The 15115-nt window shown below is 44.8% G+C and overlaps 1 protein-coding gene across 1 annotated transcript in view; it reads left to right on the top strand.

Moving 5' to 3' along the window:
* LOC139399215 (phosphatidate cytidylyltransferase 2-like) overlaps window positions 1-14361 on the top strand; it is a 32685-nt gene extending 18324 nt beyond the window's left edge. The window contains exons 8-13 of the mRNA XM_071144729.1: window positions 4438-4525; window positions 5586-5654; window positions 5769-5921; window positions 6865-6984; window positions 7551-7654; window positions 14212-14361. Of these exons, the coding sequence (XP_071000830.1) occupies window positions 4438-4525; window positions 5586-5654; window positions 5769-5921; window positions 6865-6984; window positions 7551-7654; window positions 14212-14338 (661 nt within the window). The 3' untranslated portion in view covers window positions 14339-14361. The remainder of the gene's footprint in view (window positions 1-4437; window positions 4526-5585; window positions 5655-5768; window positions 5922-6864; window positions 6985-7550; window positions 7655-14211) is intronic.
* Window positions 14362-15115: the final 754 nt, after the last annotated feature.

Raw genomic sequence — 15115 nt, 5'->3', positions numbered from 1 at the left:
CCTCGCGCCCAGACAGACCCGGGCCCGTATCCACACAGAAACGTCTCAGAAAAGGTCCTAAGAATCCTGCTTTAATCCTAAATAATCTCTCAGCCCAGAGTAGGTTTTAGTGTGACGTTAAAACACTGCCCGCACTAACTCTAATCCAGGAGTAAAATCGACTCATTAAGTTTATCTCAACTGGTTAAACGGCAGTTTAAGGAAGATGGTGATGACGCTCATTGACGTTGGTTATACCCCACCAACCGCGATGAGGCATTGCCAGCTGTGAACTCTATGGCACGTTTCAGACACCTAGACAATGTGGCTGTACTTCATAATGTTGCCAGCTGTGAACTCTATGGCACGTTTCAGACACCTAGACAATGTGGCTGTACTTCATAATGTTGCCAGCTGTGAACTCTATGGCACGTTTCAGACACCTAGACAATGTGGCTGTACTTCATAATGTTGCCAGCTGTGAACTCTATGGCACGTTTCAGACAACTAGACAATGTGGCTGTACTTCATGATGTTGCCAGCTGTGAACTCTATGGCACGTTTCAGACACCTAGACAATGTGGCTGTACTTCATGATGTTGCCAGCTGTGAACTCTATGGCACGTTTCAGACACCTAGACAATGTGGCTGTACTTCATGATGTTGCCAGCTGTGAACTCTATGGCACGTTTCAGACACCTAGACAATGTGGCTGTACTTCATGATGTTGTCATGGTGAAGCCTTTGAGATCATTTCCTCCAGACACCATCACTTCTCTTAATTATCGCCTAATATGATCACATGCATAATTATTATTATTATTTTTTAACCAATTCCGATGGTTGGTGAAAGCAGAATTTCAACAATATTATCCGTATTACCATCGGCATTAAGTCACTTGCATATAACGTTTGAAAGGTCATTTTCATCGAACATTAACCCTAGATCAGGGGTTCCTAAACTTTTTCACTCAGGGGGGGCCCTTCCAGCATATGGGGAACACCCCCCCCCCCCCCCCCCCCCCCTCTCATGCCACTGTTCATGACACAAACGGTTCAAACCGATCTTGTTGGTGAAGAGAATGTTGCACGTTTTAAAGCTTATTTCCTGAAATTCTACACATTTTGTAAAGATGTTGCAGTTTTAAAGCAGTAGTCTACCGGGTATGTTACGGTAGGGCGGTAGTCTACCGGGTATGTTACGGTAGGGCGGTAGTCTACCAGGTATGTTACGGTAGGGCGGTAGTCTACCAGGTATGTTACGGTAGGACGGTAGTCTACCAGGTATGTTACGGTAGGGCGGTAGTCTACCAGGTATGTTACGGTAGGACGGTAGTCTACCAGGTATGTTACGGTAGGGCGGTAGTCTACCAGGTATGTTACGGTAGGGCGGTAGTCTACCAGGTATGTTACGGTAGGACGGTAGTCTACCGGGTATGTTACGGTAGGGCGGTAGTCTACCGGGTATGTTACGCTAGGGCGGTAGTCTACCGGGTATGTTACGGTAGGGCGGTAGTCTACCGGGTATGTTACGGTAGACTACCAGGTATGTTACGGTAGGACGGTAGTCTACCGGTTATATTACGGTAGGACGGTAGTCTACCGGTTATGTTACGGTAGGACGGTAGTCTACCGGGTATGTTACGGTAGGACGGTAGCCTACCGGGTATGTTACGGTAGGACGGTAGCCTACCGGGTATGTTACGGTAGGACGGTAGTCTACCGGGTATGTTACGGTAGGACGGTAGTCTACCGGGTATGTTACGGTAGGACGGTAGTCTACCGGGTATGTTACGGTAGGACGGTAGTCTACTGGGTATGTTACGGTAGACTACCAGGTATGTTGCGATAGAGCGGTAGACTACCAGCTATGTTGCGGTAGGGCGGTAGACTACCAGGTATGTTGCGGTCGGGTGGTAGACTACCAGGTATGTTGCGGTCGGGTGGTAGACTACCAGGTATGTTGCGGTAGAGCGGTAGACTACCAGTTATGGTGCGGTAGACTACCAGGTATGTTGCGGTAGGGTGGTAGTCTACCAGGTATGTTGCGGTAGGGTGGTAGTCTACCAGGTATGTTGCGGTAGGGTGGTAGACTACCAGGTATGTTCCGGTAGAGTGGTAGGGGGGTAGCTTACCGGGTATGTTACGGTAGGACGGTAGCTTACCGGGTATGTTACGGTAGCTTACCGGGTATGTTATGGTAGCTTACCAGGTATGTTACGGTAGGGCGGTAGTCTACCAGGTATGTTACGGTAGGACGGTAGTCTACCAGGTATGTTACGGTAGGGCGGTAGTCTACCGGGTATGTTACAGTAGGGCGGTAGTCTACCGGGTATGTTACGGTAGACTACCGGGTATGTTACGGTAGGACGGTAGCTTACCGGGTATGTTACGGTAGCTTACCGGGTATGTTACGGTAGGGCGGTAGTCTACCGGGTATGTTACGGTAGGACGGTAGTCTACCGGGTATGTTACGGTAGGACGGTAGTCTACCGGGTATGTTACGGTATGACGGTAGTCTACCGGGTATGTTACGGTAGGACGGTAGCCTACCGGGTATGTTACGGTAGGACGGTAGTCTACCGGGTATGTTACGGTAGGACGGTAGTCTACCGGGTATGTTACGGTAGGACGGTAGTCTACCGGGTATGTTACGGTAGGACGGTAGTCTACCGGGTATGTTACGGTAGGACGGTAGTCTAACGGGTATGTTACGGTAGGGCGGTAGTCTACTGGGTATGTTACGGTAGACTACCAGGTATGTTGCGGTAGACTACCAGGTATGTTGCGATAGAGCGGTAGACTACCAGGTATGTTGCGGTAGGGCGGTAGACTACCAGCTATGTTGCGGTAGGGCGGTAGACTACCAGCTATGTTGCGGTAGGGCGGTAGACTACCAGCTATGTTGCGGTAGGGCGGTAGTCTACCAGGTATGGTGCGGTCGGGCGGTAGTCTACCAGGTATGGTGCGGTAGGGGGGTAGCTTACCGGGTATGTTACGGTAGGACGGTAGCTTACCGGGTATGTTACGGTAGCTTACCGGGTATGTTACGGTAGCTTACCGGGTATGTTATGGTAGCTTACCAGGTATGTTACGGTAGCTTACCAGGTATGTTACGGTAGGGGGGTAGCTTACCAGGTATGTTACGGTAGGGGGGTAGCTTACCAGGTATGTTACGGTAGGACGGTAGCTTACCAGGTACAGTGCCTTGCGAAAGTATTCGGCCCCCTTGAACTTTGCGACCTTTTGCCACATTTCAGGCTTCAAACATAAAGACATAAAACTGTATTTTTTTGTGAAGAATCAACAACAAGTGGGACAATCATGAAGTGTAACGACATTTATTGGATATTTCAAACTTTTTTTAACAAATCAAAAACTGAAAAATTGGGCGTGCAAAATTATTCAGCCCCCTTAAGTTAATACTTTGCAGCGCCACCTTTTGCTGCGATTACAGCTGTTAAGTCGCTTGGGGTATGTCTCTATCAGTTTTGCACATCGAGAGACTGACATTTTTTCCCACTCCTCCTTGCAAAACAGCTCGAGCTCAGTGAGGTTGGATGGAGAGCATTTGTGAACAGCAGTTTTCAGTTCTTTCCACAGCACTTTTTATGGATATCTTTAAGAAATGGCTTTCTTCTTGCCACTCTTCCATAAAGGCCAGATTTGTGCAATATACGACTGATTGTTGTCCTATGGACAGTCTCCCACTCATCCAGAGTGATCATGGGCCTCTTGGCTGCATCTCTGATCAGTCTTCTCCTTGTATGAGCTGAAAGTTTAGAGGGACGGCCAGGTCTTGGTCGATTTTCAGTGGTCTGATACTCCTTCCATTTCAATATTATCGCTTGCACAGTGCTCCTTGGGATGTTTAAAGCTTGGGAAATATTTTTGTATCCAAATCCGGCTTTAAACTTCTTCACAACAGTATCTCGGACCTGCCTTGTGTGTTCCTTGTTCTTCATGATGCTCTCTGCGCTTTTAACGGACCTCTGAGACTATCACAGTGCAGGTGCATTTATACGGAGACTTGATTACACACAGGTGGATTGTATTTATCCTCATTAGTCATTTAGGTCAACATTGGATCATTCAGAGATCCTCACTGAACTTATGGAGAGAGTTTGCTGCACTGAAAGTAAAGGGGCTGAATAATTTTGCACGCCCAATTTTTCAGTTTTTGATTTGTTAAAAAAGTTTGAAATATCCAATAAATGTCGTTCCACTTCATGATTGTGTCTCACTTGTTGTTGATTCTTCACAAAAAAATACAGTTTTATATCTTTACGTTTGAAGCCTGAAATGTGGCAAAAGGTCACAAAGTTCAAGGGGGCCAAATACTTTCGCAAGGCACTGTATGTTACGGTATATTGAATCTGTATGTAAGCGGTGTCTATAACCGGTAAACAGTTTTTTCAAATCTTTGACAATGTTTACATCTTGAATGTTGTTTTCCAGGTTCATCGTCCCCATCTCCATAGTGATATGCAATGACATCATGGCCTACCTGTTTGGTTTCTTCTTTGGCAGAACGCCACTCATTAAGGTACACTTATATTATATATATATTATAAACTGGGTGGTTTGAGCACTGAATGCTGATTGGCTGACAGCCGTTGGTATATCAGACCGTATGCCACGGGTGTGACAGAGCATTTCCTTGTACTGCTGTAATTAGGTTGGTAGCCAGTTTATAATAGCAATAAGGCATCTGGGGACTTTGCGGTATATGGCCAATATACCACGGCTGATGGCTGTATCCCGGGACTCCGTGTTGCGTCGTGCCAAGAACAGCCCTTAGCCGTGATATATTGGCCATATAATACCACAAAGCCCCGAGATTCCCTATTGCTTAAATATATGACGTGTTTGTACCAGGGTTACTTTGGGCCCAATTCCACTCTAATCCCAGTCCATCCACGAAGAGAAGAGGAGCTCCTAAAACCAGGAAGAAGAATACTTTATTGGACATTCTTGCAATGAGTCTTTTTTTGCTTAAACCCAACCCCTCCACACACACACGCACACATACACGCACACATACACGCACGCACGCACACATACACGCACGCGCACACGCACGCGCACACACACACACACACAATGAGAAACAGACAGAGATTCTCAGTATGGCTGTAGGACAGATAGATGACCTTCTTCTTTCCCAGTGAAGATGAGTCACATGTGGCTTGGGGTTAGGGTTGGCACACTGAGGTAAGGCCAGGACAGGCTGGATACTGTCATCCCCTGTGTGAAACGCTATGTCATCCCCTGTGTGAAACGCTATGTCATCCCCTGTGTGAAATGCTATGTCATTCCCTGTGTGAAACTCTATGTCATCCCCTGTGTGAAACGCTATGTCGTCCCCTGTAAGAAACGCTATGTCATCCCCTGTGTGAAACGCTATGTCATCCCCTGTGTGAAACGCTGTTATTGTATCTGTCTCCACTCAACTCTCAATTCAGTTTCTATACTCCCAATTCAGGAAGTGGAATTGCAATGAAAAATATATATAAATATTTCATGAATTTTAAAATACATATAGAGAAATAATTGGGCCTAACACGTTCCAAATGAAATGTATATTTATTTTAATTTTCTTACAGCTGTCTCCTAAGAAGACGTGGGAGGGGTTTATAGGAGGCTTCTTCGGGACCCTGGTCTGTGGCTTCGTAGTGAGTACTACAGCGCAGTAAAGTTACGATGATAGTGGTCGTACCTTTTTACATTTAGAGCACGGAAATAAAGTGCCCATCCTCATTGATGATCCTCTGCTGTGTTTCTCCTAGCTGGCCTACCTGCTAGCTCAGTTCCAGTACTTTGTATGTCCTGTGGAGTACAACAGCGAGACCAACCGTTTCACCGCGGACTGTGAACCCTCTGACATTTTTGTGATGCAACAGTACACATTTCCCTTCGCTGTCCAGAACATCCTCACATGGGTAAGGAAATTCCTGAAACGTTCCTAGAAATCCCCAGTTGAAGAATTCAAAATATGGTTTCATGTGCTCCTAGATGGCTTAGACATTAATAGGCAGACTGGTCTGGTGAGGATGCGAGACCGAGAGAGAGAGAGAGAGAGAGAGTCTGTTACTGGTCTGGTGAGGATGGGAGACAGAGAGAGAGTCTGTTACTGGTCTGTTGAGGATGGGAGACAGAGAGAGAGTCTGTTACTGGTCTGGTGAGGATGCCAGAGAGAGAGTCTGTTACTGGTCTGGTAAGGATGGGAGACAGAGAGAGAGTCTGTTACTGGTCTGGTGAGGATGGGAGACAGAGAGAGAGTCTGTTACTGGTCTGTTGAGGATGGGAGACAGAGAGAGAGTCTGTTACTGGTCTGTTGAGGATGGGAGACAGAGAGAGAGTCTGTTACTAGTCTGTTGAGGATGGGAGACAGAGAGAGTCTGTTGTCGTGTGTTCTAAACAGGCAGACTGGTCTGTTACTGGTCTGGTGAGGATGGGAGACAGAGAGAGAGAGTCTGTTGTTGTGTGTTCTAGACAGGCAGACTGGTCTGTTACTGGTCTGTTGAGCATGGGAGACAGACAGAGAGTAGAGTGTTGTTGTGTGTTCTAGACATGGTCAATACTGAGTTGTTGTTGTGTGTTCTAGACATGGTCAATACTGAGTTGTTGTTGTGTGTTCTAGACATGGTCAATACTGAGTTGTTGTTGTGTGTTCTAGACATGGTCAATACTGAGTTGTTGTGTGTTCTAAACATGGTCAATACTGAGTTGTGTTTGTGTGTTCTAGACATGGTCAATACTGAGTTGTATTTACCATGTTGTTCAGAACATTTACTAATTAGCTGATTCCCAATACATAGTGGTACTTGTTTTAGTGAGTCCAATCGGAAACCCTAAACAACGTGTGTGTGTCCGTCTCTACAGAAAACAGTGAACCTGTACCCGTATCAGATCCACAGTGTGGTGCTCTCCACCTTCGCCTCTCTGATTGGGCCCTTTGGAGGATTCTTCGCCAGCGGCTTCAAGCGAGCGTTCCAGATCAAAGTGAGAGAACACACACAGGCTGGCGTAGGGTGATCTCCATGGATACCTTAAAGACACAATCTGTGATTTCTCTGTAATAACTTATCTATCTCTCGCTCTCGCTCGCTCTCAGGACCTTCTCTGTAATAACTTACAGTGGGGCAAAAAAGTATTTAGTCAGCCACCAATTGTGCAAGTTCTCCCACTTAAAAAGATGAGAGAGGCCTGTAATTTTCATCATAGGTACACTTCAACTATGACAGACAAAATGAGAAAAAAAAATCCAGAAAATCACATTGTAGGATTTTTTATGAATTTATTTGCAAATGATGGTGGAAAATAAGTATTTGGTCACCTACAAACAAGCAAGATTTCTGGCTCTCACAGACCTGTAACTTCTTCTTTAAGAGGATCCTCTGTCCTCCACTCGTTACCTGTATTAATGGCACCTGTTTGAACTTGTTATCAGTATAAAAGATACCTGTTCACAACCTCAAACAGTCACACTCCAAACTCCACTAAAAACGTATCTATCTCTCGCTCGCTCTCAGGTCCTTCTCTTTAAAAACTTCTCTCTCTCCTGTCAGGATTTTGCAGACACCATCCCTGGTCACGGGGGCATCATGGATCGCTTCGACTGTCAGTATCTGATGGCTACCTTCACTCACGTTTACATAGCCAGCTTCATCAGGTAAGGGTCGTCACTTTAACCTAGCCAGCTTTATTTATTTTACTTATTTATTTTACCTTTATTTAACCAGGTAGGCAAGTTGAGAACAAGTTCTCATTTACAATTGCGACCTGGCCAAGATAAAGCAAAGCAGTTCGACAGATACAACGACACAGAGCTACACATGGAGTAAAACAAACATACAGTCAATAATACAGTATAAACAAGTCTATATACAATGTGAGCAAATGAGGTGAGAAGGGAGGTAAAGGCAAAAAAGGCCATGGTGGCAAGGTAAATACAATATAGCAAGTAAAACACTGGAATGGTAGTTTTGCAATGGAAGAATGTGCAAAGTAGAAATAAAAATAATGGGGTGCAAAGGAGCAAAATAAATTAATTAATTAAATACAGTTGGGAAAGAGGTAGTTGTTTGGGCTAAATTATAGGTGGGCTATGTACAGGTGCAGTAATCTGTGAGCTGCTCTGACAGTTGGTGCTTAAAGCTAGTGAGGGAGATAAGTGTTTCCAGTTTCAGAGATTTTTGTAGTTCGTTCCAGTCATAGGCAGCAGAGAACTGGAAAGAGAGGCGGCCAAAGAAAGAATTGGTTTTGGGGGTGGCTAGAGAGATATACCTGCTGGAGCGTGTGCTACAGGTGGGAGATGCTATGGTGACCAGCGAGCTGAGATAAGGGGGGACTTTACCTAGCAGGGTCTTGTAGATGACATGGAGCCAGTGGGTTTGGCGACGAGTATGAAGCGAGGGCCAGCCAACGAGAGCGTACAGGTCGCAATGGTGGGTAGTATATGGGGCTTTGGTGACAAAACGGATTGCACTGTGATAGACTGCATCCAATTTGTTGAGTAGGGTATTGGAGGCTATTTTGTAAATGACATCTCCAAAGTCGAGGATTGGTAGGATGGTCAGTTTTACAAGGGTATGTTTGGCAGCATGAGTGAAGGATGCTTTGTTGCGAAATAGGAAGCCAATTCTAGATTTAACTTTGGATTGGAGATGTTTGATATGGGTCTGGAAGGAGAGTTTACAGTCTAACCAGACACCTAAGTATTTGTAGTTGTCCACGTATTCTAAGTCAGAGCCGTCCAGAGTAGTGATGTTGGACAGGCGGGTAGGTGCAGGTAGCGATCGGTTGAAGAGCATGCATTTAGTTTTACTTGTATTTAAGAGCAATTGGAGGCCACGGAAGGAGAGTTGTATGGCATTGAAGCTTGCCTGGAGGGTTGTTAACACAGTGTCCAAAGAAGGGCCGGAAGTATACAGAATGGTGTCGTCTGCGTAGAGGTGGATCAGAGACTCACCAGCAGCAAGAGCGACCTCATTGATGTATACAGAGAAGAGAGTCGGTCCAAGAATTGAACCCTGTGGCACCCCCATAGAAACTGCCAGAGGTCCGGACAACAGACCCTCCGATTTGACACACTGAACTCTATCAGAGAAGTAGTTGGTGAACCAGGCGAGGCAATCATTTGAGAAACCAAGGCTGTTGAGTCTGCCGATGAGGATGTGGTGATTGACAGAGTCGAAAGCCTTGGCCAGATCAATGAATACGGCTGCACAGTAATGTTTCTTATCGATGGCGGTTAAGATATCGTTTAGGACCTTGAGCGTGGCTGAGGTGCACCCATGACCAGCTCTGAAACCAGATTGCATAGCAGAGAAGGTATGGTGAGATTCGAAATGGTCGGTAATCTGTTTGTTGACTTGGCTTTCGAAGACCTTAGAAAGGCATGGTAGGATAGATATAGGTCTGTAGCAGTTTGGGTCAAGAGTGTCCCCCCCTTTGAAGAGGGGGATGACCGCAGCTGCTTTCCAATCTTTGGGAATCTCAGACGACACGAAAGAGAGGTTGAACAGGCTAGTAATAGGGGTGGCAACAATTTCGGCAGATAATTTTAGAAAGAAAGGGTCCAGATTGTCTAGCCCGGCTGATTTGTAGGGGTCCAGATTTTGCAGCTCTTTCAGAACATCAGCTGAATGGTTTGGGAGAAGGAGAAATGGGGAAGGCTTGGGCGAGTTGCTGTTGGGGGTGCAGTGCTGTTGACAGGGGTAGGAGTAGCCAGGTGGAAAGCATGGCCAGCAGTAGAAAAATGCTTATTGAAATTTTCAATTATGGTGGATTTATCAGTGGTGACAGTGTTTCCTATCTTCAGTGCAGTGGGCAGCTGGGAGGAGGTGTTCTTATTCTCCATGGACTTTACAGTGTCCCAGAACTCTTTTGAGTTAGTGTTGCAAGAAGCAAATTTCTGCTTGAAAAAGCTAGCCTTGGCTTTTCTAACTGCCTGTGTGTAGTGGTTTCTAGCTTCCCTGAACAGCTGCATATCACGGGGGCTGTTCGATGCTAATGCAGAACGCCATAGGATGTTTTTGTGTTGGTTAAGGGCAGTCAGGTCTGGGGAGAACCAAGGGCTATATCTGTTCCTGGTTCTAAATTTCTTGAATGGGGCATGTTTATTTAAGATGGTTAGGAAGGCATTTTAAAAAAATATCCAGGCATCCTCTACTGACGGGATGAGGTCAATATCCTTCCAGGATACCCCGGCCAGGTCGATTAGAAAGGCCTGCTCGCTGAATTGTTTCAGGGAGCGTTTTACAGTGATGAGAGGAGTTCGTTTGACCGCTGACCCATTACGGATGCAGGCAATGAGGCAGTGATCGCTGAGATCTTGGTTGAAGACAGCAGATGTGTATTTAGAGGGGAAGTTGGTTAGGATGATATCTATGAGGGTGCCCGTGTTTAAGGCTTTGGGGAGGTACCTGGTAGGTTCATTGATAATTTGTGTGAGATTGAGGGCATCAAGTTTAGATTGTAGGATGGCTGGGGTGTTAAGCATGTTCCAGTTTAGGTCGCCTAGCAGCACGAGCTCTGAAGATAGATGGGGGGCAATCAGTTCACATATGGTTCACAGCTTCATCAGGTAAGGGTCGTCACATTCACCTAGCCAGCATCATCAGGTAAGGGTCGTCACATTCACCTAGCCAGCATCATCAGGTAAGGGTCGTCACATTCACCTAGCCAGCATCATCAGGTAAGGGTCGTCACATTCACCTAGCCAGCATCATCAGGTAAGGGTCGTCACATTCACCTAGCCAGCATCATCAGGTAAGGGTCGTCACATTCACCTAGCCAGCATCATCAGGTAAGGGTCGTCACATTTACCTAGCCAGCATCATCAGGTAAGGGTCGTCACATTCACCTAGCCAGCATCATCAGGTAAGGGTCGTCACATTCACCTAGCCAGCCTCATCAGGTAAGGGTCGTCACATTCACCTAGCCAGCCTCATCAGGTAAGGGTCGTCACATTCACCTAGCCAGCCTCATCAGGTAAGGGTCGTCACATTCACCTAGCCAGCCTCATCAGGTAAGGGTCGTCACATTCACCTAGCCAGCCTCATCAGGTAAGGGTCGTCACATTCACCTAGCCAGCCTCATCAGGTAAGGGTCGTCACATTCACCTAGCCAGCATCATCAGGTAAGGGTCGTCACATTCACCTAGCCAGCATCATCAGGTAAGGGTCGTCACATTCACCTAGCCAGCATCATCAGGGAAGGGTCGTCACATTCACCTAGCCAGCATCATCAGGTAAGGGTCGTCACATTCACCTAGCCAGTATCATCAGGTAAGGGTCGTCACATTCACCTAGCCAGGAGGATTCCCTCGCAGCTTATAATGCAAGTCGTGGTGATATAAGCTCTGCTCCTTCAGGGTAGATCACTGCTAAAGCAAAGCATCAATATAAAATATCTTACAGACAGTGTCCCATACCAATCCCTCAAAACACCAGAACCTTATGCCAGATGACTGTGTAGCTATGCCAGAGCACTGTTTGGAGACAGTTGAAGTCAGAAGTTTACGTACACCTTAGCCAAATACATTTAAACTCAGTTTTTCACAATTCCTGACATTTAATCCTAGTACAAATTCCCTGTCTTCGGTCATTTAGGATCACCACTTTATTTTAAGAATGTGAAATGTCAGAATAATAGTAGAGAGAGTGATTTATTTCAGCTTGTATTTCTTTCATCACATTCCCAGTGGGTCAGAAGTTTACATACACTAAATTAGTATTTAGTAGCATTGCCTTTAAATTGTTTAACTTGGGTCAAATGTTTTGGGTAGCCTTCCACAAGCTTCCTACAATAAGTTGAGTGAATTTTGGCCCATTCCTCCTGACAGAGCTGGTGTAATGGAGTCAGGTTTGTAGGCCTCCTTGCTCGCACACACTTTTTCAGTTCTGCCCACAAATTTTCTATGGGATTGAGGTCAGGGCTTTGTTATGGCCAGTCCTATACCTTGACTTTGTTGTCCTTAAGACATTTTGCCACAACTTTGGAAGTATGCTTGGGGTCATTGTCCATTTGGAAGACCCATTTGCGACCACTGATGTCTTGAGATGTTGCTTCAATATATCCACATAATTTTCTTTCCGCATGATGCCATCTATTTTGTGAAGTGCACCAGTCCCTCCTGCAGCAAAGCACCCCCACAACATGATGCTGCCACCCCGTGCTTCACGGTTGGGATGGTGTTCTTCAGCCTGCAAGCTTCCCCCTTTTTCCTCCAAACATAACGATGGTCATTATGGCCAAATTGTTCTATTTTTGTTTCATCAGACCAGAGTACATTTCTCCAAAATCTTTGTCCCCATGTGCAAACCGTAGTCTGGCTATTTTATGGCGGTTTTGGAGCAGTGCCTTCTTCCTTGCTGAGTGGCCTTTCAGGTTATGTCGATATTGGACTCATTTAACTGTGGATATAGATACTTTTGTACCTGTTTCCTCCAGCATCTTCAAGGTCCTTTGCTGCTGTTTTGGTATTGATTTGCACTTTTCTCACCAAAGTACGTTAATCTCTAGGAGACAGAACGCGTCTCCTTTCTGAGTGGTATGACAGCTGCGTGGTCCCATGGTGTTTATACTTGCGTACTGTTTGTACAGATGAACATGGTACCTTCAGGCGTTTTGAAACTGCTCCCAAGGATGAACCAGACTTGTGGAGGTCTTGGCTGATTTCTTTTGATTTTCCCGTGATGTCAAGCAAAGAGGCACAGAGTTTGAAGGTAGGCCTTGAAATACATCCACAGGTACACCTCCAATTGACTCAAAGTATGTCAATTAGCCTCTAAAGCCAAGACATAATTTTCTGGAATTTTCCAAGCTGTTTAAAGCCACAGTCAACTTAGTCTATGTAAACTTCTGACCCACTGGAATTGTGATACAGTGAATTATAAGTTAAATAATCTGTCTGTAAACAATTGTTGGAAAAATTACTTGTGTCATGCACAAAGTAGATGTCCTAACCGAATTTTAACCACGTTTTCTGTACTATTAACTACAATGACCATAATCCTTTGCACGCCTGCTACATAAGGAACAGAATAATGCACAATCAAGAGGGGATACATAGAGACAAATTGCTTTGAGGTATCGCTACCTGAAAATATGTGATCTAAGTGATTTGATAGTTGGCATTCAGCAGTCATAAAAGTATACCTTATTTACTGTGAAGAACTACTAAAATAGTGATTTTTGTCAGACAGCAGCTCTATAGAGATGAGATGATGACTTGGAATGAAATAATAAAGTAATCAAATAAAACTAATGTAATATACGCCATAACATAACGGGGCGGCAGGGTAGCCTAGTGGTTAGAGCGTTGGACTAGTAACCGGAAGGTTGCAAATCCCCGAGCTGACAAGGTACAAATCTGTCGTTCTGCCCCTGAACAGGCAGTTAACCCACTGTTCCTAGGCCGTCATTGTAAATAAGAATTTGTTCTTTAACTGACTTGCCTAGTTAAATAAATAAAAAATCACTGAAATATTGTATTAAAGTAATGTTAATAAGCAGTAATGGGTCAGTCACTATACCATGATGGGACTTTTATTTTATTCTGTGTTACAGCATTCAATGTTTGCCAAAAATTATTGAAATATAAATTGGGATTCTTAAAATAAAAAAAAACTAACTGAAACCAAACTGACTTCAAAAAGCATTAATGACATGTGATGTCTGTGTTCCAGGGGTCCCAACCCTAGTAGCTGTTTATATTATAATATGTTAATGTTATGTCTGTGTTCCAGGGGTCCCAACCCTAGCAGCTGTTTATATTATAATATGTTAATGTTATGTCTGTGTTCCAGGGGTCCCAACCCTAGCAGCTGTTTATATTATAATATGTTAATGTTATGTCTGTGTTCCAGGGGTCCCAACCCTAGCAGCTGTTTATATTATAATATGTTAATGTTATGTTAATGTTATGTCTGTGTTCCAGAGGTCCCAACCCTAGCAGCTGTTTATATTATAATATGTTAATGTTATGTTAATGTTATGTTAATGTTATGTCTGTGTTCCAGAGGTCCCAACCCTAGCAGCTGTTTATATTATAATATGTTAATGTTATGTTAATGTTATGTTAATGTTATGTCTGTGTTCCAGAGGTCCCAACCCCAGCAGCTGTTTATATTATAATATGTTAATGTTATGTCTGTGTTCCAGGGGTCCCAACCCCAGCAGCTGTTTATATTATAATATGTTAATGTTATGTCTGTGTTCCAGGGGTCCCAACCCCAGCAAGGTGTTACAGCAGCTGTTGGTCCTGCAGCCAGAGCAGCAGCTCAGTATCTTCAACGCCATGAGAGACCGCCTGAGAGACAGGGGAATACTGCCCCCTGCTGCCATGTAGTACACACACACACACACACACACACAGAGAGAGTGTGTCCGAGAGAAATGTTGTTTTGGCTGCTTGTGTGTTACTAGATTTACACATCTAGTTTTTCTGGATCTATGTCATGTAATGCGAGAGGGGAAAAAATGGCACAGCAGCCATTTTGAGACTGGGTGTAGATGACCACACACGACAATCATCTTTTTTTGGTGATTTTCTACCTTCTTCCAGAAACTCTTCTGCTCAGCGACTTTTTGTTTTTCTTGTTCTTTTAACCAGTCCTCATTACTGTGAACTAAGGTGTTGCTCCCAGCAACAAGAAGTTACCTTTTACAAATAACAACAAAACTTTCGCAACTTTACATGTACCACTGGGACCTGCACGAGCACCTGCACCAACAAACTACAGTAAGCCAATGTAATGCTACCATGCTAACTAGCGGCAGCAACATTTTAAAGACTAAAGGCTGCGTTGCTCTGAAGAAACAACATCGATCCTAGTTAAGAACGCATATGGTTTGTATCATAGCGTACTGTAGGGGACAGTGACTGGCGGTCACCCTGTGGATGGATGGAGATTATTACAGTGATTTTATCCAAACTGAAGGAAGACACAGGGCAGGATACCAGTTTATCCTGGGTTGGTGTTGGCTTGGAGCAACAGCAGGGTCTTATTCACTAGACACCAAACCGAAGAAAACGGACCGGAACAGGGAGGTACTGACCTGAATTTGTCCAATTAGAAACGTCTGTTTTCTGTTGCATAATGTTTTGCTAAAGTGTGCACTAATG

Source organism: Oncorhynchus clarkii, unplaced genomic scaffold (assembly GCF_045791955.1).
Source record: "Oncorhynchus clarkii lewisi isolate Uvic-CL-2024 unplaced genomic scaffold, UVic_Ocla_1.0 unplaced_contig_14060_pilon_pilon, whole genome shotgun sequence".
Classification (NCBI taxonomy): Eukaryota; Metazoa; Chordata; class Actinopteri; order Salmoniformes; family Salmonidae; genus Oncorhynchus; species Oncorhynchus clarkii.
The sequence above is the reverse complement of the archived record's forward strand: the minus strand, read 5'-3'. Positions and strand labels throughout refer to the sequence as shown.